The sequence below is a fragment of the Eschrichtius robustus genome, chromosome 9, assembly GCF_028021215.1.
Source record: "Eschrichtius robustus isolate mEscRob2 chromosome 9, mEscRob2.pri, whole genome shotgun sequence".
NCBI lineage: Eukaryota > Metazoa > Chordata > Mammalia > Artiodactyla > Eschrichtiidae > Eschrichtius > Eschrichtius robustus.
In genome coordinates this window covers 6,948,099-6,972,076 of record NC_090832.1, presented here as the reverse complement: position 1 = coordinate 6,972,076, position 23,978 = coordinate 6,948,099, and the positions used below count along the sequence as shown (strand labels likewise).

The following is a 23,978-nucleotide window of genomic DNA, read 5'->3' as shown; positions in this document are numbered from 1 at the left end:
GTCACAGCCCTAAGTTATTGTTCTCCTTGCATTATTTGATCATATTCTCTTCTAAACTCAGATCAACTCAAATGGATCTGACAGTTAATTAATTCATGCAACATTTACTGAGCGCCTACTATGTGCCAGACACTACTGTGGGTGTTGGGAATACAACCCTAAACAAAACAGACATCTCTGCTCTCATCCATAAGACTAGAACAGTAAATACGGAAAGGTTAAACTATAGTATTTCAGATGGTGATAAGTGGGGAGGAGAATAAAAAACTAAGAAGAGATAGATCCTGGAGAAGATGGGAATTACAATTTTAAAGAGGTGATCAGGGAATAGCGAATGCCTTATGAAGAAGCTGCATTTAAGCCAACATCTGAAGGAGATTAGAAAAGCAAGCCACGTGCCACCTGGGGGAATGAGCTTTCCTGGCTGTATATGGAGCATTATAAAGGCCCAGAGGCTGCATGGGCTTGGGTTGTTTGAGGTACTGCAAAGAGGCCAGTGTGTCTGAAGTAAAGTGAATGGGCGTGTGTGTGTGTGGGGGAGTGGGTAATAGTAGATGAAGTCAGAGAGTTAATGGGGATCCAGGATGTATAGATCCCTGAAGGCCTTTATAAGAACTCTGGCTGTTATTCTGAGAGATTTGGGAACCACTGGGGACTTTCGAGCTGTGGATGACGCAATGCGACTAATCTCTTAAAGATAGCCATCTGGCTGATATGTTCAGAATAGACTCGTGGGGACAAGGATGGAAGCAGGAAGCAGAGAAGCAGGTCAGAGGTTATTTCAGCAAGGTCCATGGAGAGATGGTGGTGGCTTGAATCAGGAAAGCAGTGATTGAGGTAGGGATGGAGCAGTGGTTGAGTTTTGGATATATTTTGAAGGTAGAAATGGCAAATTTTTTTAGGCAGGTTGGATACGTGGTGTGAGAGGAAAGGAAATCAAGCAGGAGGTAATGTTTTTCCCTGAGAAGACAGAGGGCAGGGAGAGGGCAGGAGAGACTATTACTGAGATGGGGGGGACTTGGAAGAAGAAAGGTGTGTGTGTATTCGTGTGTGCCTATGTGTGTGTGTGTCTGTGTGTTTAGGGAGTTGAGAAAAGGAAGCATTATTTCTATTGTGCTCATATTCATTTTGAAAACCTCTTACACAGCTAAGTCAAAATGTTGAGTGGCTAGTTGAATGTATGGCTTTGGAATTTAGGAGAAAGTTGCGGGTTGTAGACACCGACTGTGAAGTCATAGGTGCACGTAGAGCTGGAAAGGAAAGGGGTAGCATCAGGCCTACTCTCCATTTTCTCATATTTCTGACCCCAGCAAAAAAAGAAAGATGCGTTTGTCAAATCCCCTTGTAAATATGCTAATGGTACTTATATACAATGGCATTTACTAGAAAAGAGTTCTTATCTATGGAATGCATTTAGCAGGAAACACTTGGTCTAAGTTTGCCTACAGTAAACTAGAATATATGAATTTATGAGGTAAGGCTCTCTGAAAATGTCATAAGCTATGCAATTATTAAGGGATAATGAAGACATTTCATCAAGTGATGAATGATGAGACAGTTTATATAACTGAGAGATTTCATGTTAGTGATCATTCCATGAACTTCCCGGAGACCTCATGTATTGACTCTTGCCTAGAGTACCTCCCAATATGCTGAGAAAGGACATGCATAGCTGTGTTAAATGAGGTGGGGTTTCCCTGTATTTTTTCTGTGTCTCATCATTACCAGCATCCTGGAAGTTATTAGTAAAGATTGACACTGGGTTACATCTACGATTCTTGTAAGTCTGATTTGACAATACGACCCTGTGTTATCTCAACAGCCATGAGACTGGATGAGATTACCTAACCTTTGTGGGGATGCGGAGAAGGAGCCAGCAGAGGAGACTGAGAAGAAGCAGCCTATTAGGCAGGTGGAAAATGAGAAGAATGTAGGTGCCCTGGAAGGCAAGGGAACACAGTATTTCAAGGAGGGTGTATGTGTCATGATAAATTGTGTCAAAGGCTGCAGATAAGCCAATTACTGAACACTGGCTGTTGTTAGAAATGGAGGTGCCACTGCGATCTCAACATGGGCCATTTCAGTGGAGTCATGGAGCCAGAGGCCTTAAGGGAGTGGAGTCAAGAGAGAACTGGAGGAGACAAATTCCAGGAGGTGAGGGTGGACACTTTTTTCCAGGAGTTTGACTGAAAGGGGCAGCAGAGACAGGGGGACAGCAGCTGGGAGGGCTGTGGGACTGTAAAGGGATTTTTGAAAATGGAGAAATAACAGGATGTTAGTAGGCTGAAGGGAATGAGTGAGAAGAGGACGGCAACTGATGACGCCCGTGAGTAGGTGAGGGAATGGGATGTAAAGGATGAGTAGAGGGTGAGGCCTTAGACAGGACGAGGGCAGAGTGCTGGGGCCCAGGCGCTGACAAAGGAGGTTTTGGAAATTTGAGATGAGTAGAAAAGGTATCAACGATAAAGGGGAGGGGATGTTTGGAGTCAGGATTATTGCTGGGCAGCACTAACAGCCCATTTGAACAGCGATTATGAATTTAGAGGAAGCTAGTCGGTAGAGTTGCCTGCTTTTCTGCACCAACACTCAGCAGCTCGTGCAGAGCAGACAGGAAGTTGGCTTTAAGCCAGGTGGAGTTTGGTCAGACTCGTATGAAGCAGCAAGCCATTCCTCCACCATTCCCACCCCTGTGTGGCTTTGGCACACAGCATCCCCTCATATCACTGTGAATGATTCCAATACATATTTATTGAACTCCTCTGCTCAGCTCTGTACCACTGGACTGTTTAACCTTCTGTTTTGTCCTATCCAAAATGGGTACAAAGTTTCAGTTTTGCAAGATGGATACATTCTTGGGATCTCAGGTACAGCCTGGGGAACACAGCTAATAATTCTATATTGTAGACTTAAATTTGCTAAGAGGGTAGGTATTTCAGAACTACAGAGTTTTACGTAATGTTTTCTGTTTTACATCTGTGTTGCCCTTTTTCTACACTGGTTCTCAAGAACGCAGAGAATAATAGAATCACAATGTTCCATAATAGCTCACTTGCTTTAGCTCACATTGTACACACCATGATTTTAGAATGAGAATAACAATATTATCACCATGAATGCGATTACTAAAAACTTCAAATATATTTTCATGTGCTCTATCCATTCTCCTGCCAAATTTTTCCAATAATAATACTGTATCTAAATTGTTGAAATATAGGACCATTTCACACTATGCTTTCTTTCTCCTAATTCTCATGTAAGCTTAATGCTACACACACACACACACACACACACACACACACACACACTTAATACTCATCACCAGTCCTTATGTTAATGTCTGATCAGCAATTTGGTTGTTTGAAGCTTGTTCTCTAGTATAAATTCCTCAGGAAGATCTCATTGGAAAAATATTCACTGAATTCTTGCTCAGTGACAGTTTATTTGGGGCCTTGATTCTTGAAAATGAGTTTGGCCGGTTATAAAGTCCTGGGTTCATATTTTTTCCCCCTCAAGTATCTTAAATGTCTTACTCTATGTTCTGATGTAAAGTGTTATGGGCAAGCCTATGACAATCTGATTTTATTTTTTTCTTTATAAGTGAATTGATCTTTTTGCTCAGATGCCCAAAGGATTTCTTTTTCTTTTTCTTTAGAATCTAGTAATTTTATTAGAATATGTCTTGGTGCTGGTCATTTTCTGATCAATATTCACATGCATGCTATGTCAGGGAAGTTGTACTGAATTTAATTTTTCAGTATTTGCTCCATTCTCTTGCTTTGATGTTTTTCTTACAGGCTTTCTAGTGTACATATATTGGATTTTCTTTACCTAATTTCTAAATTGGTCAACTTCTCTTGACTGATTTAGAAGTTGGGTAAAGTTAGTTTATCTTACTTTATTTTCATTTTTTAGAATTTTCTCTCTTTTCACTTTCTATTTCTCTTAAGACTGTGTCCGTTGTTATTTATTTGTACTTATGAAATTTCTTAATAACTTAGTCCCCTTTGGAACAGTTATTTTAGTTTTCACCCAACTGGTGGGCATGACCGGCTGACACACTCTCACTGTCTCTCAGGACAATGTTCTGCTCTTCACTCTGCATCTCCTCTTAAAAACTTTGTGTGGGATTTGACCTTGTTTCTTTTCTGTTGGGATTTTACTTTGTTCCTTTCTGTCGCTCACCTTTACATGAAATTAGTTCTGAAATTTTAGGAGGAAGAAAGATTCAGAATAGCTCTTAATGGCTCTACAGTTTCCTATTTGGTTTTTTTGGGCAGTGTTAAAAAATATGAGGGCTCAATTTCTGTGATCTCCTAACTCTGTTACCCCATTTTCAACCGGACTTTCTCTTTCCCCTTACTCAGTGAGGGGCTTTGTCCTGACAGAGGTCTTTGACTGGTTACTGGCTTTGTGAGTCATGGGACCTACGTGCTCCAGCCCCTCAGACCTCCCTGTAGACCCTCTGCACTCCCCGCTTTCCTTCACGTATTCGTATTCCTGAATTCAGCACAGTATCTTGTCCATAGTTGGTACACAATAAATAGTTGTAGAATGAATTAATAAAACTTAACTCTATTCTTAAAGAATTCTAATAAAATAATCAATGACAATGGGAATTAATAACAGAGTGGTATAGGATGATTTTTACCTACATAAATTATTTTCTAATCTAAATAAATTGATCTTAAGTCATTAGCTATTTACTGATTTGATGACAGATCACCTATCTATTTAATTTAGTTAAGCAATTTTATTACTACGATAATATTTTTTCTAGGAAGAAGTTAACCTATTAACCTATGGACAAAGTGCACTAACACTATAGAAATTCTTGCTGACTACATGTGTTACAGTCTCAAATTCTGACAGAACGTGTAAACTATGTTCCTCTTTCCATTCATTAACTAAGGAATTTATAAGAAATAACTTTATTATATTCAATCTATATTACAATTCCTTTTCTAAAGGAAGACAAATATTTTAGCTTACATGTCTGATAATTTCTGATTAAAAAGTACACACAACATCTGAATCAAAACCTACAATTACTGAATGCATTTCTTTCTTTTAACATTGTGAAATGTATAAGAAAAACATTTGACCTAGACCAATAATGATCTAGTATTCATAGAAAGTTTAATACCCTAAGGAAACAATTTAGACATGTAATTACATATACGTCATTAGCAGAGATCCTTATGTAGTTTTCTTTAAGATATGACCCACAGTTTCATAGATTCCTTTCAACCACTTACTGGCACGAAGTTGAGAGTGCACTGGAAGAAACATACTATATACTTATTGGAGAGTTGTGACAAGTTAGCACAAAGTAGAGCAGAATGTCTGTACTCATCTGAGTGTAAAATACACACAATAGTGGTAAAGTGATAAATGGACTGCAAATGGTGGAAAGGAACAATGACTGATCCTTTGACACTACTTGTGTTATTTCCTAGGGCTTTTTTACTTATCACTGTTGAATAGCATTTATAAATAGAACTAACTTGGAGGAATGTGATTAATTTGTAACGTGAACTAGGTCTGTATGGAGTCCATTCTCAGGTGAGCTCAAAAGCAGCAAATTCTCTAAAAATCACTTAGGCACTGTTTGTCTTTGGAATCACAGTGAGTGTCTATGTGTGTGCTTGTGTACGTGTAGATAGGTATATTAATACTTACTTGCCAACTTATGCTGTTTAAGCTGTTAATAAAACTAGTTTGCAAATTTCTAGATATACTTCCATAAAGTGGATACTCCACAGACAGATAACTAAGGTAATTTAGAGATGACAGGATATTTGCAAAAATTTTTTAAAATAAATGTTAATATTAACAAAGCATACTGTTCTGCACCTAAGAAAAACATAAAAAGTTCCTCCTACATTTTGTCAGATTATAGTGAAAATACATTCTGTTAGATGACTTATCTAGGTAAACTCTCAACTCATTGGTATGGTTTATATTTTATTTATTTGGGGAATAAATTATTCAGTTTTTATGTGTATGCTCATGGATTCTCTTAAGAACAGGAAATATTCATTTTAAAGTATAAAATTCACAGAAGTTTCAATAAACTCATATTTTAAGAATCCAAAAATGAGTCAGGGGAGAGCATAAGCAAATAGAGGTTGCACTTTGGTGGTCTGTTGCTAGTTGGAAGAGTTGGGTTGGGTAGAATAATGTTCTATCATGAAGCCAGGGTCCCAGGTCCCAGGTCCCATGGAGGCCAGGTAGCTTCCCCTTCCTTGCTGGCCACTGTCTCTATGCTAAGTGCAAGTGGTGACCCGTGGGGTCAGGCTGAGGAAGAACTGGGCCCAAATACCCCACACTGCTGGAAAACCACTCAAAAGGCCTGTCCTGTGGAGGAGGGCACAAATGGCTCATCGTGATGTTTAATTCGCATGCTTTCCTAAGAAAAGACAGCAAGAAGGAAGCTAAATTTTAAAACTGCAAGAAATTTGAAGCATAGGGATACTTAGGTAAAACTAAATCTGGGAAAACAGGCAAATGTTCTATCAAAATGAGTTGGAGTTTGTCAGCAATCCATGGCAGCCTTTCAAATCCTCTGAGCAGGGAAGGGGGCTGTTTTTGCTCTGCCATGGAATTTTCCAGAGTATCCTTTTGGGGGCACTCAGGTACAGCTACAAAAGCAACCCCTACACAGGCTGTTCTTGCTTTTCCCCCACTAAATTCTGGCTTCTGTGAAGTCTTAGCCCCAAGCACCCGGGGATTCCCTCCCAGGACCTGTCTCCTGCTCTCCCCCTGGAGGAGAGAAATCCCCATCAGAGATACCATTCACTGAATTACCACTCTGTGCCAAGGGCTGTGCCCACACTTTGCCTATGCATTTCACTCTCCGTCTATCCTGGAAGTGACAGGTGAGGTCACTGAGTCACAAAGACATTCAGTCCTTCACTGTGGTTCACACAGGCAGGGACTCAGGGCTGTGGCTCTAAAAGACCACCCTTTCCCCGATACCAAGCTGCCTCCACTTTCTTTCTTTTTTTCCCTTTTATTAAAAAAATTCAGCTCACTTCCTTCGTTATCATTGAGAAACTAATGAAAAACGGTTTATTATAGCACTTCATCTTTGGCTAAAAAAAGTCTAAAATAACTTTTTAGAGGAACATGAATTTATGATTAATCTATTTCCCAGTGCTAAGTAGAGAATGCCCTATTTTCTATATGTGTTAGAATTTTAAAAAACACTCCTTAAATTCTCAGTAATCTTAATCTTATTTTTCTTCATGCGCAGGTAGTTAGCCCCGGGGGGAGCCCCTCTGGAGGTGCCTGTCACATTGCTGTTTGTATTCTCAGTTTTGTTGCTAATAATGTACTTTTCATCCCTGGACATCTGTCATCGACTGATGAAGTAAACTGGCTAGAGAAAGGGCTGGACCTTTTTCATCGCCTAGAAAAAAACCATCATTAGGATGGCTGAAATTAAATGGGAGGAGAAAACAGATCAAACAACACCTGAAATATAATTAGAGCAACAGACTGTATCCTGGATTGCAATTTACAAGGTTTGTCTTTTTCAGATGTTTCAGACAACATGATGCCAAAAAATATCTCAACTTCTAGTAGCCGTAGAATCTTCTGGAAAGGAGGTCAAAACCAATTGGCTTGTTTGTCCCTTCTCCATGCTGTGGGCCATGCAGTGCCCCACAGGAAGGGTGAGGCTGTGAAAGTAGATACTTGCAAACCGTTTTCCTTGAAGGAGTTTCTACGGAGGGCGTGACTTCAGAGACTTCTGGAAGCTTTGCAAACGGGTCTGCTAAGCACACCTCCTGATGGGGCACTCGGCAGAGGGCAAGGCTGTCGGTGGGCACAAATCATTTTCCCCTTTACTACAGTCCCTGAGAAGTGGTTCTGAGCAGTGCTGTTAGTCTCCAAATCCAAGAGCCTCAGCCTCAGAGAAGTGGAACTTCCCTGAGAGGGTGTGGTATTGCCACCTGCACCCTCCTCCTCCTGGTCTCTTCCTGGGCTTTGCTTCTCTAACACGGGATGTTCACATCTCTCCCTTCTGCTCATCCTCCAGTCTGGAGGCAACTATACTGGTTTCAAGGTGATTATGAGGCCAATGGAAGGGGAAGAGTGACGTATCCTCGTCTGGAAGTTTTGTGTAAGGCTTCAGTTTGAGGCAATGAAATGGGTTATTTCCACTGCACATTTAATGAACTGATTTGAACTTTGATGACCCAAATAATTTAAAAAATGATCTTCTCGATTGTATTATACGGATTTACACTTATAACTATCTTCCCTTGGTGTCAGCAAGCCTATGATACCAAGGAAACTTTCTGAGGTGAAGGCCAAGTAAGTTGCCTTAATGCCCAAGAGACACACTTGGGATGATAAGAGCCAGGGGAGACGGCAACAGCCAGGTGGCCTGGTTGTGCACCTACTTCCCTCCAAAGGTCGTCAGGTTTCATTCCACCACGCCTCACATCATTACTGACTTCTGAGACTTAGGCATCCGCTACTATTCTCATTCCCGTAAAGGTCTCGATATTCTCCAATATGAGCCTCCCTTCTCCCCTCAGCCCTTTCTCTTTGTCCCCTGGAATTCCTGCTCCGCAATGAACAAGCTCTCCCGTATAATCAGGCTTTTCAAAGGTTTCTGGGGCTACTGAACACGTGCTTTCCTCTGCTTGGAAGGCTCTTCTTCCCCAAGCCCCGTGATCCTAGCTCACTCCATGGTGGGTGTCCTCTCAACTTTCATGTTTCAGAGGTCCTGACTCCTTATCCAAAATAGGTTACATCTTAGCATTTATCATGATTTGTACCTGTGACTTCCTTGTTTACCGTTTTACCCAACACTAGCACAATAACAGTACAAAAAGGTATTCAGAAATGTTTGTTGAATAAATGAAGGTTATTTCCTTAAAATTCTGGTGATTAAACCCAAAGAGGAGGAAGCTGGTAAAAGTGGAAGTACGTCTGAAATGCAGTTTTTCTGAAGACTGTCCAAATCCTGTGCACTTACTCATACCTGTTTTCTTTAGGGCTCACCTAGAAATTTAGAGTAGCTTTACTTACCTGCAGTGTGATAATATCTTTGCCAAGTAGTTTGGCCTTGGTGATTGTGGGTGAGGGGGATGAAAGGTGCTTTGTGAATGTGAATCATAAACACAAATCAGAGACAGGGCCCAGAGCTAAAGTAAATGTAATATGTTACCTTCCAAGGAGTTTTAATTGCATTTTTATTTTAGGAAGGTAATGATTTATAGTGTTTATAATGATTTATTTTTAATCCAGATCTCAAAAAGCAAGTGCCTATTCAAGGTCAATGAAAACGGAAAGGAATCACATGCAAAGAAATTAGATAGCTGGTCAGCATCTCTACCATCCAGTAATGAATTCAGCAATTAACCAGTATCTGTACAGGTTTCATCAACTCACTTTTAAGTGAATGTTACATTGGTTTTACTTTATTTTATTATTTTTTCTTTTCCATTATAGTTTATTACAGGATATTGAATATAGTTCCCTGTTACACTGATTTTAGTGTCTACTTTGTTGCTACTAGTTCAGTCTATTGATAGAGTGTGAATAGTATTTAAATCAGAAACATTTTAGTGTAGTACTTAATATTTGCAACTTACTTTGCAATCTTATTTATCTACAAAAGTTCTAAGAGATGACTGGGCATTACTCTTCCTTTTTGACAAACCGAAAAGCCAAGTTAGAGACTACAATGATTTGCCCGAGGGAACTTGTAACACACAATAAAAAATTCTGTTTCATCAAGTAATCTAAGTTGCCTCAAGCATCCAGAGACAGCCTGAGAGTTTCAGCAGCTCCGGCTAAGGCCGCCCACCCACCCTGGCAGGAGCGGTGGGGCTGGAACTTTCTGCTCCCTCTCCGGACTTCGGACTTCATGCCACCATCTGCCCTGAGGCCACTACGTTTTGTCATGTATCATCAGCCCGGAAATATCCCTGGCTGATGTGACCTGTTTGTATCCATCACCAAGAGATCCTTGGCTCCCTTGTCACTTCTCCGGTCTGACCCTCCACCCTACACACAGCTCTGTCCATCCCTTTTCCCTACCCTGTCCTTGAGCTGCCCCAACTCCCGCCTCTGAGCTTGGGGAACTTGGAGTCAGTCAGCAGTAACTGCCCTGTAACTTACACTCTCTCAGTGTTTTTCTCACATTCTTCCCTCACTGAACTTGACTCACACCTCAGGACACTGCTTCCCCTGCAGCCCCTCAGATGTTTTCTCCACTGCACCCTCTGCACCACCGAGAATTGACCTGCGACACCCCAAGTAGAACAGTTTTCCTTTCTCCTTCTAAAACTCTCCAGCTGTGATTTTCAAACCACGCTTTGTGCTCTATTTCTCCTTTGCAGTCAGCTACTGATGCCCACCTCCTTCAGTCCCTCCCTCCCTTCCCTGTCCTGTTTCTAGAAGCCTCAGTTTTTGACTCACCAGAACTCTCTCCAAGTCCGCTCTGGTGACAATTCTGGAGGATCTCAGTGTCCACATGGGCCATATTTCCAACACCCTGGCTTTTTAAGTCCATGCCCTCAACTTCTCCAGTCATCTTGTCGGCTACCTTAACTCAGCCAGCAACATTCCTGGTCCTCCCCTGACACTGTCATTTCCAGTCACTGCACCACCTCCACAATCTCAATGTCAGGTATTCCATTCTTCGGCCAACACCTACTTTTCCAGCTAAACCCTTCTAAAACCCAAACTCCAAAGATTCCTTGAACCCACTGGGACCTGTAGCCGGTGGATCCTCCCACCTCTTCCCCGTCCCTCTCGCCTCTCATCCCTCTTCTCTGCTTACCCAGCTGAAATCTCAGGCTCAGTCATTATACTCACTCCCTTAGGTCTGCCCAGAGCTCCTCTGCCTCTCTCTTGTTTTTGTTTTACTCGTGTGGCTGGTTAAACTTGACCCTCTGCCTTTGCTGCATCTGTGCCTACACAGTTCAGTGTGACAGAAAGATAGCCAGGCTGATTGATCTCACTCCAAATTCATTCGTTTCTCACACTTATTCACTCCCCACCCTCCTAAATGACACTTTCATCATCCTTTCCTATCTCTATAAAACTCTTCCCCCAGCTTCCCTCTCAACTGATGACTTTGCTTCCTATTTCACCGAGAAAAGAGAAACACCAGCAAAAATCTTCCTACATGTTCTGCTTTTCCCACTGCTACGAGCTTGAGCTGCCTCCACTCTTGTCTCCGGCCAAACCTTAACTCTGCTAGCTGTCGAATCAAGGACATTGCTCCTGAAATTCTCCCCTCTCCTCTGCATCATCAATCTCCCTGTTCCTCTGCAGAATCATTCCCATCAGCACGTAAACATGGTATTTTTTTTCCATAAAAAAGAAAAATTTCTTGATCCCACATTCTCTACCCCCAGCTACCTCATTTCTTTGTTTTCATCTCGCTAAATTCCTAAAAAAAAAAAAAGGTATCTGGATTTTCTCTCTCCCATTCTTCTCCCCTCTCCATTGAACCCAATCCAGGCAGACTTTCACCCTCACCAGTCCACTGGTCAAGGTCACAATGGCCTCCAAGTTTCAAATTGCAGTGCTCACTTCCCATCTGCATCCTGCTTGCTCAGCGCGTGGCATGAACGGTCAGTCCTCCTCCTAGACACACTTTGTTCCTTCGGCTCCCAGTTTACATGCTCCTGGATTTCTTCGCACTTTATTCCAACCACAACTTATATTTTATATTTTATAATATTTTTTACATAAAATAAGCATTATATATGGTTGCTTCAAAACTTCTGTACTCACTTTACTCTCTATCTGGGAACCTCTTCCCAGATGTCACCATGATGCTTCCCTTCGCACCTTTGAGGTCCTCATGCACCTAGCACCTGCCTCAGGGAGACCTTTCCTGACCACCTTGTATAAAATCTCAGCTCCCCCAACTGCCAGCACTCATGATCCTTCTTTTTGGTTTTACTTTTCTCCATGGCAATGATAACCAACTAACATATTATATACTGAACATGTTTGTGTGCGTGTAACATAATAGCCTTCCTCAACTAGAATGTGAGCCTGAGAGGGTTTTCTTTTTCACTCCTCTGCCCCTGTAACCAAGAATGGCATACAGCACATGAGTAGGTGCACAGTTAAGTATTCATCGAATGAAAGGAAAGAAGGAAGGAAGGAAATGTGGTTTTTTAGGAAATAAAAATCAATATTGCTGTGACGCACTAAGTGGCCATATAGCACAAATGATCAGAGTAATATTGATTTTGATTATGGCTTTATTAAATGTCTAGGAAAATGCAAAGTGGCTTGAATTTTATGCAACTCTAAGGAGATGATTATAGTTGGCTTCTTTCCCTACTAATCACCCAATGACTCTAAAACAAACATGGAAACAATTTGCAAATATTGGTACAAGTTAGAAGAGAAGCTTCCATTATCTGAGCAGAAATCTCAGGGTAACAATCAATGATTCTTGCTATAAGAAATCTCTCAGGCTTTCACAGGAAAATAGCTGTGAGATACAGGTGTTTTCATAAATAGGTATGTTTGGGGTCTGTTATCAGCTCTTACCTGCCATGGAGGATAATTGATTTTGCTTGTATTTGAATAAACATCCGTGCTCCCTATTCTGGAAATTTACAGTATGAAAACATGAATGAGGCACACTGTAACCTGCTAATTCAACGAGTTGGAAATGATTCCAGCCTTTCATCCTCCCCTAATTAATCCCCCTTTTGAAATCTCATATTGGAAGTGGGCAGTCCAACTTTGCGACATACACATACCAAACAAAAACACACAAACCAAAAATCTGTTGACAAAACTGAGCTGCCACGTCTCCATTTGCATGTTCTCTGGTCAGAGTGGGCAAAGACCACCTTTGTGAGTAAAAATCAATACGAGAGTATAAAATAGGTCAACTACCATGCTGTAAACTATATGGCATAAGTATTTCAAGGATAGCTTGACATCAGAGTTAACATAATAATAATATGGAGCCTGTAATTCCATATGACGATTAGGAGCTTTATTTTTAAGTGGTCAAGTGTGTGTGTGTGTGTGTGTTTACACATATACATCTAGGTAATATTTAGCACTCTGAATTATTAACTTAACACATCTACTTAGAATCTGACATGTTTCACTGAGCACAACACAGCATTTAAATAATCAACTTTAAATGGGCCAGCTTTTGTATATAAGTCACATGTTCATATCCATAGACAAAGCGGCTGCAGTGAAATACAGGTAACACACAAAATATAAAATTCTGGTGAAAAGTTTGTACATCCACCTACAGACATCAAATCAGGGCTGTCTGTGATGCTCGATCCCTCAGGCATGAATTCATCTCGGCACTTATTTATTTGCTTATCTGCCACTACGTTGTACCTGCTTACTGCTGCGTCCTGAGATGTAATGCTCTGGCAGGGAGCAGATGTACCAATTAATAACCTGTCAGGTCTGATGGATAGAAGAGGGAAAGAGTGTTCCCACACATAGCTCCTGCATGGCTCCCTTTCCCATTTCAGGCGCTGAGGGTCAGGAGACACCCCTTGCCTCCCCGGAGAGAGCCCAAACGGCCTCATTACTGTCTATCTTCCACGACACTCTGGCGTAGCTTTTGAGAGGCGGACTCACCTGCTCTTCTCCAAGAATCCTGAAGTGATGGAGCTCTTTAATCAAGGAGTTGGGGCAGCCAGCTGTTGGGAAGAAGAGTTAATCACCAACGTGTTACTCCCATTCTGTGCAGTACTATGTTCTCACTGCAGTTATGACTACCAGTGACCAGTGTCGCTTTGGCGGAGGACACAAATGCTTACCTGCCAAACAGTCTAACCAACCTCCAGACACCAAACCCCCGAGGGCACTCTGCCTGCAGCCTGCCCCCCACTGTGATTCTTTAGGAAGGAGCCACACATGACCCTGGCCAGGCCTTTTCTCCCCTCCTGATTGTGATCTGGCCTTTGTGGGGCCTTAGGACACCATGTCATTTCTGCCCAGCATGTCACTTATCCCTAATATAGAGCCAGGATTTCATGGGGCCAGAGAGGGGGAGTTGGCACGTGTAGGTTCATTTCACTTATTTATCACATCCTGTTTCCTCAGCCTCCAGGCTGGGCTTCTGCACATCGAGAGTGAAGGATGAAGATGGGGCATCTGGATGCCCCGTCTTCATAGGATTCAGCTACAGTTTAGAATCTTCCCTGGTTCTTCCAGGAGGCTTTGTCAAGACCCTAAAGATGCTGCATTTCAGTTTGGAAAGCGTCTCTTATGGAAAAGACCTGGGAAGAGGGCCAGGGCAGTCTGTGCCCATCATCTTCTAGTTCTACCCAGACAGTGAGAGCCTATGCAAGCTTTTACATTTTCTCTTTTCAGTTGTAAAAAGAAATAAGTAAATAAATAAATCATACTCATATATATACATATACATATGTATACATAAGGATATATGTCTGTCTATCTATCTATCTATCTATCATCTATCTACCTATCTATCTATCTATCTGTCTATGCCAGGGCATACTAGTTATCACTTAAAATGTGTTCCATCCCTGCCTTTTAAATAGAATTATTCCACAGTATTAATCTGCAGTCATTTATAATATAAACTCTGGAAACAGAATTGATATAAAAACCTGTTTCTTTGGGATCAAATCTATGAATGACAGAATCTGTTGACACTTTTATTAAGGAAAATGGGTTGTGTGAAAATGTGCCAAAGCAACCACTGAGGCTGAGCCATTTCTCCATATTGTGATGTAAGAACGTGGAAAGTACTGAGGACGTTTGCCTGGGGGAGGGTGGGCCGTGGAGGGAGGCGACTGTCTCCACAGGGTTAAGGAGTTATCCTTTGCAAGAAGGATTAGATGTGTGCATTATTCTAGAAGGTAGGATTAAAATGAACAGGTAAAATTACAGCAGGAATACTTGGGTTCAATATGAATAAATTTCTAATTTAAAAATGGAATACATTGCCTTATAAGCCAGTAACTGGAGGCTTTCAGACAGAGGCTAAATGACTATTTATGCAGAATATTTTAGAGATGAATTTGACTTGGGTTAGTTCCAATTCTGAAACTCTGTGGTCATATGAAATGCTGGAACGGAGATTTAGTCTTTGCTACTATATTCAATATATATTCGTCTTTGACATTATTGCATTTCATACTCTGAGAAAGTGGTTCATAAATGTTCACTAAGGTAATACAAAAAAAAATTTACAAATATGAACAAAATGTAAACAGGTGATGTCACCACCTGACAAGAGCCCAAGAAAATAAATGGAAATCCCAAGGTGAATATTTTGGTGGAAAACCTAGTAAATAAATTGCCACACGCACGTCCAATACTACAAAGAAGGAAAGCCAGATCCCGACCTTTGCAAGAGACACTGAGCTGTTTTTCTCCCACTGGAGGCCACGAAGACTTGCAGACTGTGGTTCTTTTTGAGAAGTTGTTCATTTCAGAGTTGCTGTTCTGATCTAAACAATTAGTAAAGGTATATTCTGGATCATTTGGCTGGCTGCCATTCAACCAAAAACTGCTGTGGAAATTCAGAGTCCTGTCAGTCCTTGAGTTTTAGATCTCCTTGGGAGCAAGGAGTCATATTTTAGTTTTATGCAACTAATGAGGAAAAGAACAGAGGCAGAGAGAATTCCAGGGTCAAATTCCCAACAAGTGAGGGTCCTGTGGTTTGGTGCCAGGTATATGAGGGGAGGAGTTGCACAGGAGGAGAGGCGGCAGAATTGAGGTTCCCCAAGCTCAGGGTCATAGGCAGGCTAAGATCAGACCACCCAGGGCCCTGTTTGTACCCCAAGCACTGACTTAGTTTCAGTAAGATGACAGCATCTGCTATATTAAATTCATAGAGTTAATTTGAATACTTTTGGTTTTGTGCTTTCATATATATTTAATTTATACATTTTCATTTGGGTCTTCTAGTTGTATAAGCATAAAAAGTTTCTATCTAAATTTATATCTAGACATATTTAAGAAATATCATTAAAAAATAGTTTCATTCAAACTTAGTTTTAGAGGATAATTTTTTTTCCTTTACAAGTGGTCCTTAGCATTCTTCCCACTTGAGAAAAACTGATTTGACTTATTTTAATGCCAGGTAAAATAAAAAACAGAATTTAAAATTAGCCTATTTTCAGAATTTGTATTTTAACATTCTCCTAAGATATAACTAAAAGGATTGATGTCAATGATAGCTCAAATATAAACATCTTTAACAGAAGACTAAATTACCTGAAACACCTGGTGGATGCAATAAACTATAAAAAACAAGGATAGAGACGGCATAGAGTTAGAAGGGAAGAGTTGTAAGGGGTCAAGCTATTTAAGACCAGGGAGGGGTATCTGTAACTGTGCTCATCACAGGAACATCAGCATGGGAAATGGGCAGATACAAAGCTAGTGTGAAATGGGTTTTAAAAATAAAACTAGAAATGCAAGACATGAACATGGAATGCAGTAGTGCAGGGAGAGAGGGAAAAGTTCTCGGAGGTGGAAAGGAGGGCAGATGAAGACCGCGTGAGGACACGTGTCAATGGTGTGCTCTGAATTCTTCCAAATTCCTCACACAGGGTCCACACACATGACAATGCATCATCTTTTGAGGCCACTGCTGTCTACTTGGACCACATCATGTCCTCGACACTGCGCAGCCATCAGCTGCCTTCACGCCCCATCATTCAGTCTCTTCTCAAGATAACAGTTAAGAGGCTCCTGTTAAAATATGTACGTTGGATATCATGCCGTCCGCCATGGGTTTTCCATCTCACCAAGAGTCAACTCCAAGGCCCTCATTGGCCTATGTAAGGTCCTCCACTGCCTCACTGTGTAGCCCCTGAGCCTTCTCTCTCCCTTGCTCATTGCACTTGAGCCCCGCTGACTTGCTCTTGGTTCTGACCACCCCAGGGAGGCTGCTGTCTCCAGGACTTTGGACTTGCTGCTCCCTCTGTCTGGAAAGCTCTTGACCCTGATATCTGCATGGAGCACTCCCTGCCTCCTTCAAGTCCTTGCTCAAATGTCACCTTCTCAGTGAGGGCTCGCAGGACCATCCCGGGTGAAACTGCAGCCTATCTTCATCCCCCCAAATCCCCATCACTGTTGTATTTTCTCCATAGCTCTCATCATCTTCTAACCTACAGTTCTAACGTAACATTCACTTTATTTTCTCTCTCCTGCTGCTGAAATGCAAAGGTGACAAGTGCAGGACCATGGCTGTTTTGTCACTGCTCTATCAGCCAGGCCTAGAGCACTGCCTGGCTAGCTGAGCTGTCCAAAAGCAGCTGTTCCATGAGTGAGTCATCCACCACGTGGCCACTGCCCACCCAGCTCGGTGACTGTGGCTCCTGGGGGGGGGGGCTCCTCCTCCACCCCTCCGCTTTTCTCACCCCAGAGGGCCCAGCTCTGACCTCCAGCCCTGGGTGTACTTTGCTTATTGGTTAAGCAGACTTTGTCTGACCTCTAACCTCTCTCCCCAGCCTGAACCCCACATGTGAAGATGTCAGTGATGCTTAGAATCATGATTCCTTTGTACCTCTACTGTACCTTCTTTGCCAATATCCAGTATCCAGCTCTGGGTAAACATCACCACCTGTTTTTCCCTCCCCTGTTCCAGTTCTGCCAATCACAGCTAGTATAGTAAAATGGGACTAGAATATCTTCTAAAAGAAATTCAGACCATCTGCCTGAAGCTGCATCCTTGTTGAGAATGGTGCTACTGCAGATTCGGGGTCCACTCACTGTCAAGCAACTTGCTTCTGTCACTTGTCTTTGGCCAGTACCCTCTCCCCTCTCCCTTGGGGACTCTTCCAAATCATCACCATTCTTCTCAATTAACCTTTAACACTTCATTCTCAAAATAGGACCTCACTTGACACAAGTCTAAAACTGTAAAGCAGTTGTGGTGAACATGGAGATGTGGGACCCAGACCCCCTGCAAGGAAGGCTTGTGGCCGAGCTGCAGGAGGACAGCAAGAGATGCCTTGGCCTGCAGTCTGGTCTTCCTCAGCTGCAGAGAGCTACCTCGCCTGAGGTCACCTCTTCCCCAGGACCCCTGAATCTGCTGACTGGGTGAGGGGGAGGTGGACCTGCCCATCTGTTTTGTCCCAACATGAGCTGCTGTTGGATAACATTTGCTCCCAAGTTTCTGCTGGTGGGCTGAGGCTTTGTTGGGCCTACATGGCAGTTCAACTTCTTATTCAGCCCAATCCTGCCCCCCTCTCCTTTCCCAGGTGCACACCCCAGTGAACATCTTGTACCCGTTCTCTACTTCAGACTTGGCTTCCAGAGAACCTCCCACGCCCACCCCCAACCCTGGGGCCACTATCAAGTGTACCATCCCTAACTTCATATCCCTTCCCAGTTACAACCCCTCTGCATCCTCCATCTCTACTCCTCCAGGATAAAAGGGGAACTGGTTCCTCCTCCTCAAAACAAGAGTCATTAGTCATCTGTCCTAACCTGTCCCCTCTCAGCTCCTTATGGTCTAACTCACCATTCACTCACTCTCCTCAAACTCTGCTGCTCTGCAGTTTGTTCACTTCAAACTACATATGTATTCAAATCTTCCCCTTTAAAAATTCAGCAAAAATCCAGCCTTGAGCATAGAGTTACCATCCTCTCTCTTTCCTTCTCCTTTCATCCAATTTTCTCAAAAGAATAGCCTGCAGCCTTTGTCACCACTTGAAAATATAGCAGTTGGAGGTATGGATTACAGAAGGGAAATATCAAAATTGGGGGCTTCGTGCCTTTTAAAACAAGGTGTCGTCATCATGGCCTGGGTTGATGCTCTGGTTCTGCAACAACTAGCTAGCTAGATGCTCTTGGATAAATTGGTTACTCTAAATGCCAATTCCTTTATTAAGAATAATCACCACCTCCACTTCAAGCAGCAGTTTTGAATGTGTGGAAAGCAGGATGAAATGACAAAAAAAATTAGAAAGTGAATTTATTGCTGATGATATTAATGGCATATCCATATCTATTGACTGTTGCTGCTATTTCTTTTAAATTTTTTAATTATTTAAAAGGGAAGCAGCTGGTTGAAATAATTGCTACACAATTTATTGTCTTAAGAAATAAAGGTCAAGACTTCTTTTTTTCAGTTCTAACATGTAAAGGGCTTGGAAGTTTTTACTCCCATCCTTATAATAAGAAAAATCTGGGCAAACTGAAAATCAATAACTTTTCTTGGCCCCATCAGAGAACTGATGTCACAGGGCAAAGCACCCCCCTGGTATCTGGAGAGACAGGCAAGTCCAGCGAGTCACAACGTGATCTGCTTATGTGGAGTAGAAGTTGCTAGAACAATGAACTGGTAGAAACATTTAGACAGTAACTTTGACGAATTGCTATAAATGGGGTTTGGACTAGTGTGGGAATGAGAAACTAGGGGCCGAGGTCTTACAGATTTTCCCGATCTTTACCTCTAAGAAACCCACCAGGTCCTCAAAAGGTGAGGATCCCCTTGTGGCTCTGGAAGAGGGAGGGGAAGAGTAAGCATTGTGAAAAATGTCCAGAGCCTTCTCCATAGCAAAGGTCTGCCCTCCTGGGGAAGGACTTTGCCAACACCTACCCTGGAGCTATGGGAGAAGGGCACTCCTCTAACCCCAGCCTGTCTCGCCAAATGGGGGAAGAACAGTCCACAGGAATCCGGGTTTCAAGGACATAGACTGAGAATGCGACCTGTGGGGGGGGGAGTAGGAGGCAGGGGAAAAAAAGGACAGATCCCTGTACCACTGGAGAAATACTCGTGAGGGTCACAGACCCAAGAAACAGACCCACTAGAAGACTGAGAATTAATCAGAAGATCACTATTCCCCCTGCCCCCCACCAATTAACCTTACCACATACCAATAGACCTCCAGTAAAATGACAGTGGGTGGCAGCTGAAAGAGCTTCAAGACACAGATTCTCTCTGAGGAGGAGTGCTTAGGGAAGCCCAAAGTCAGGAGGGGAGACAAAAATCAAGAAAACTAGATGAATCTGGAATCTCTGGCATCTTCAGCTACAGCAAACATTAAACACAACCCAACTCCCTGTCAGACTGACATATACCACATTAAAGGCCTATTTACCTCAGTTCCTATTACATGTATAACGTGTTCAAATTTAACAAATAATTACTAGTCATGTCAAAAGGCAAGAAAAACACAGTATGAAGAGAAAAAGCAAGTATCAGAATCAGACTCAGGTATGACATAGAATTATCAAACAGGGAGTTTAAAATAACTATGATTAAGATGTTAAAGACTCTTATGGAAGAAGCAGACAACACACAGGATCAGATGAATAATGCAAGCAGAGAGATAAAACTCTTAAGAAGGAATCAAAAGGACATGCTAGAAATGAAAAACTATAACAGAAATGAAGAACTCATTTGATGGGCTGTCAACAATGTTGACATGATAAGAAAGAATAAGGAAGCTTGAAGAAAGATAAAAAGAAACTTCTCAAACTGAAAAGCAAAAAAAAAAAGAGAAAAAAATGAAAAAAAAAATAGAACAGAACATTCAAGAACTGTGGGACAAAAATAACATACACATAATTTGAGTACTAGAAAGAGAAGAAAGAGAGAACAGAAGAAATATTTGAAGTAATAATGATTGAGAACTTTCCAAGATTAAGGACAGACACCAAACTACTGGTCCAGGAAGCTCAAAGAATATCAAGCAGGATAAATATCCCCAAACCACAACTAAGTATAACTAAATCTTTGTTTTTGCAGAAAACCAAAGAGAAAGAGAGAATTGTGAAAAAAGTCATAGGAAAAAAAACACTTTACTGATACACAAGCATAAGAATTACTGAAAACTTCTCATCAGAAACCATGCATATAAGAAGAGAGTGGAGTGAAATATTTAATATGTTGAAATAAAAATTCACCAGCCTAGAATTCTATATTCAGCAAAATTATCCTTCAAAAGAGAAGTAAAACTTTCTTTAACAAGAATTGAGGAAATTCATTGCCAGTAGACCTGTCCTGCAGGAAATGTTAACAATTCTCCAGGTATAAGGAAAATAGTATATATAGGTCAGAAATTTGGATCTACATAAGGAAAGGAAGAGCACTGAAGAAGGACTAAATGAAGGTAAAACAAGGTCTTTTATTTTTCTTATTCTTAATTAATTTGAAAGATAAATTTAAAGTAATAATAGTAACAATATATTGAGTGATTACAGTATGTGGATAAATGAAATGGATGACAACAATGTCACAAAGGATTGGAAGGAGGAATTGGGGATACTCTGTTATAAGGTATCTGCACTACACATACTCTTTATTCTAGTGACCTTTGAAAGTGGACTTAGATTAGTTAAAATATGTGTTGTGTAAACCTTAGGGCTACTACTAGAAAACTGAATTATCTAAATACACTGATTAAAGGACAGATTACCAGAGTGGTTAAAAAAGACAAAACAAGAAATAAAGGTTAGGGCTTCCCTGGTGGCGCAGTGGTTAAGAATCCGCCTGCCAATGCAGGGGACACGGGTTCGAGCCCTGGTCTGGGAAGATACCACATGCCATGGAGCAACTGGGCCCGTGAGCCACAATTGCTGAGCCTGCGCGTCTGGAGCCTGTGCTCCGCAACAAGAGAGGCCGCGATAGTGAGAGGCCCGCGCACCGCGATGAAGAGTGGCCCCCGCTTGCCACAACTAGAGAAAGCCCTCGCACAGAAACGAAGACACAACACAGCCATAAATAAATTAATTAATTAATTAAAAAAAAAAAAAAAAGAAATAAAGGTTAGACCCTAAGTCATTTCTGCTATAAGAAGAAATTCAATGATCTGTTCACATTGGCAGGTGATTTCCCAAGTAAAAGCCTGAGACTCTCTCAGATGGCGGGTTTCGAAGCTGATGATGGGGAGACGGTCACTTCTTCCTAGTCTTGTCCAGATTAGAAAGTAGAAACCATGGCTTCTCTTGGAGGGCAAATATGAAGCTTTAATTTACTTGGAAAGCACATTAAACAATGGTTTTAGGGTGAGAAACAATGAGTTGTATAACATGTAGTAGTACCCTAGGCATTTTAATTTATCGAACTCATTCCTTGAAAATAAAATTGCTGAAGAAATAAGCTAAGCATCAGTGTTGTGTCCAGCACTGTTTTTGGTGTGATATGAAAAGGAAAAGAAGTATAATGTTGCCTGAGAAGACTTCACAAATCTAGCTGGATTGAAAGAATGCACTAAATGGTAACATCTCTGTGAATGAAGACTGTGTATAAAATCGAGAATATGTGAGGCACAGACACGCACCTCAGGACACACAGTCCTTCCCCACATGCCTAGAGAAGAGTGACTAGCATCCACACCAGATGTGTGCATTTTCCTGGTTATCCTTGGCTCTCCTCTCTCCCTCAGTGGGTGGATTACACACTCTCTTTACCCTACATGTGAGGGTGGAGGTGTTCTCAGTCCCAGCCTGGTCTACCCTCCACACCCCAGGTACCTGGCCCAGGAGGAAGTGAGAAACAGTGGTGAAGCAAGAAGAGGAGAAGGAAATGAAGGGACTGTTTATCTGTACTACTAAGTAGCTGTATTATCTTGGATCAAAGATATTGTGTTAGCTCTAATGCCTTCATTTTCTGCCTGTAAAAAGGAGAGTAAGAATATACAACTTATGGGGTTGTGAATGATGTGTGTGTGTATCTATATGTTTGTATATATATATTACCTAGTACAGTTCCTTGTACATAGTAGGCTCTTAATGAACGGTAGCTGTTATTCTGAGAGTCTCTGGAATACAGGAGTACTTGTGAGACCGTATTTGACAAAGTTGTTCTGCTGCTGTTTCAAAAATACCTTTTTAACCAAACCCTCAATATTTAGAGGCTAATTTTGCTAAAGGAGTTCAATATCCTAATAAGTAATTGAGATTTATTACGACAATGTGCTGAAAGATAAGAGATGATCAAGTATATATGCATATGGCTAGTATACATATAAGGCTTTAAATGTGTGGCCTTTTTATTAATTATTAATTCATTTATTCACTACAATAATCTAAAATAATAAATAAGCAATTTGATATCTTCATTTGATATCATGAAGCTTAATGACATATTTTTACCTTTGAACTAGCTGGAAAAATTTTTTAATCTCACTGGTTATTTCAAGTTGCTCGCTTTACATATCTATACTTATAAGGTGAATTAATAGAGGCAATAATGCACATAACTTAAGCTGCAGATCCCCAAGCACCTCCACTTATCCAAACATGCAAAAGGGAAACTAACTCAAACTTCCAACAAAAAGGACAGTTAGCAACTGCTTAATCTACCTTCTGCTTAGCCTTCTGAGTCAGCCATGACACATAATAAGGGCATTACTGGAGTACACAATCAACAGATGGATTATTATGGCAAACAAGCTGTGGTTTAAAAACAAATATTCCACAAAGATGTCAAAGAACAGAACTGACGAATCTGAATTCTGTTTAACCAGAGCTGATCTGTTTTTCATTGTGGGCGAGGGAGGGAGGGGCTCTGTTTTCTACCTGAAGCTCTTCTGTAATATTCAAGGTTACTTGCCTTTCGATACCCAGGTTGTAAGTAAAGTAAATGACAGAGCTGAGTAATAGAGAGTTCTACCTTGAAATTTTACCTCTAAATCCCAGACTACGCACTGCAAACTACTTTCTGCCTGTGAGGGTGGTTTAACAAAAATGGATGTTAGATTTGTATATAAAAATGCCACAAGTTCGGAATTTTACATACTACATTATTTTCACCCTCAAACTAATAAGATTAGTCTGATTAACTTGAGTACATTTCTTGTGTTTGGGGGAGAAAATATACTACTGTAGAGACATCAAAAATCTAAACACAACAAAAAACAAAAGCAAAACAGAACTTCAAAGGTTTAAGTGTTCATCATGGAGTGACTATAAAGAAAAAAATGAACAGGAAGGGACAATGAACACGTAACAGAGAAGAACAAACCTGACTCCATATTGAATCTATTTCTTTAGCTCTAACCTTTGTGCTCTGT

General features: G+C 41.3%; 1 protein-coding gene across 5 annotated transcripts in view; it reads right to left on the bottom strand.

The window, feature by feature from the left end:
• PRKN (parkin RBR E3 ubiquitin protein ligase) overlaps positions 1-23,978 on the bottom strand; it is a 1,273,336-nt gene that overhangs the window by 190,344 nt on the left and 1,059,014 nt on the right. For all 5 annotated transcript variants that reach the window (XM_068551239.1, XM_068551238.1, XM_068551240.1 and 2 more), the window contains one exon: positions 13,609-13,670. In XM_068551239.1, coding sequence (XP_068407340.1) covers positions 13,609-13,670 — 62 coding nt within the window. The remainder of the gene's footprint in view (positions 1-13,608; positions 13,671-23,978) is intronic.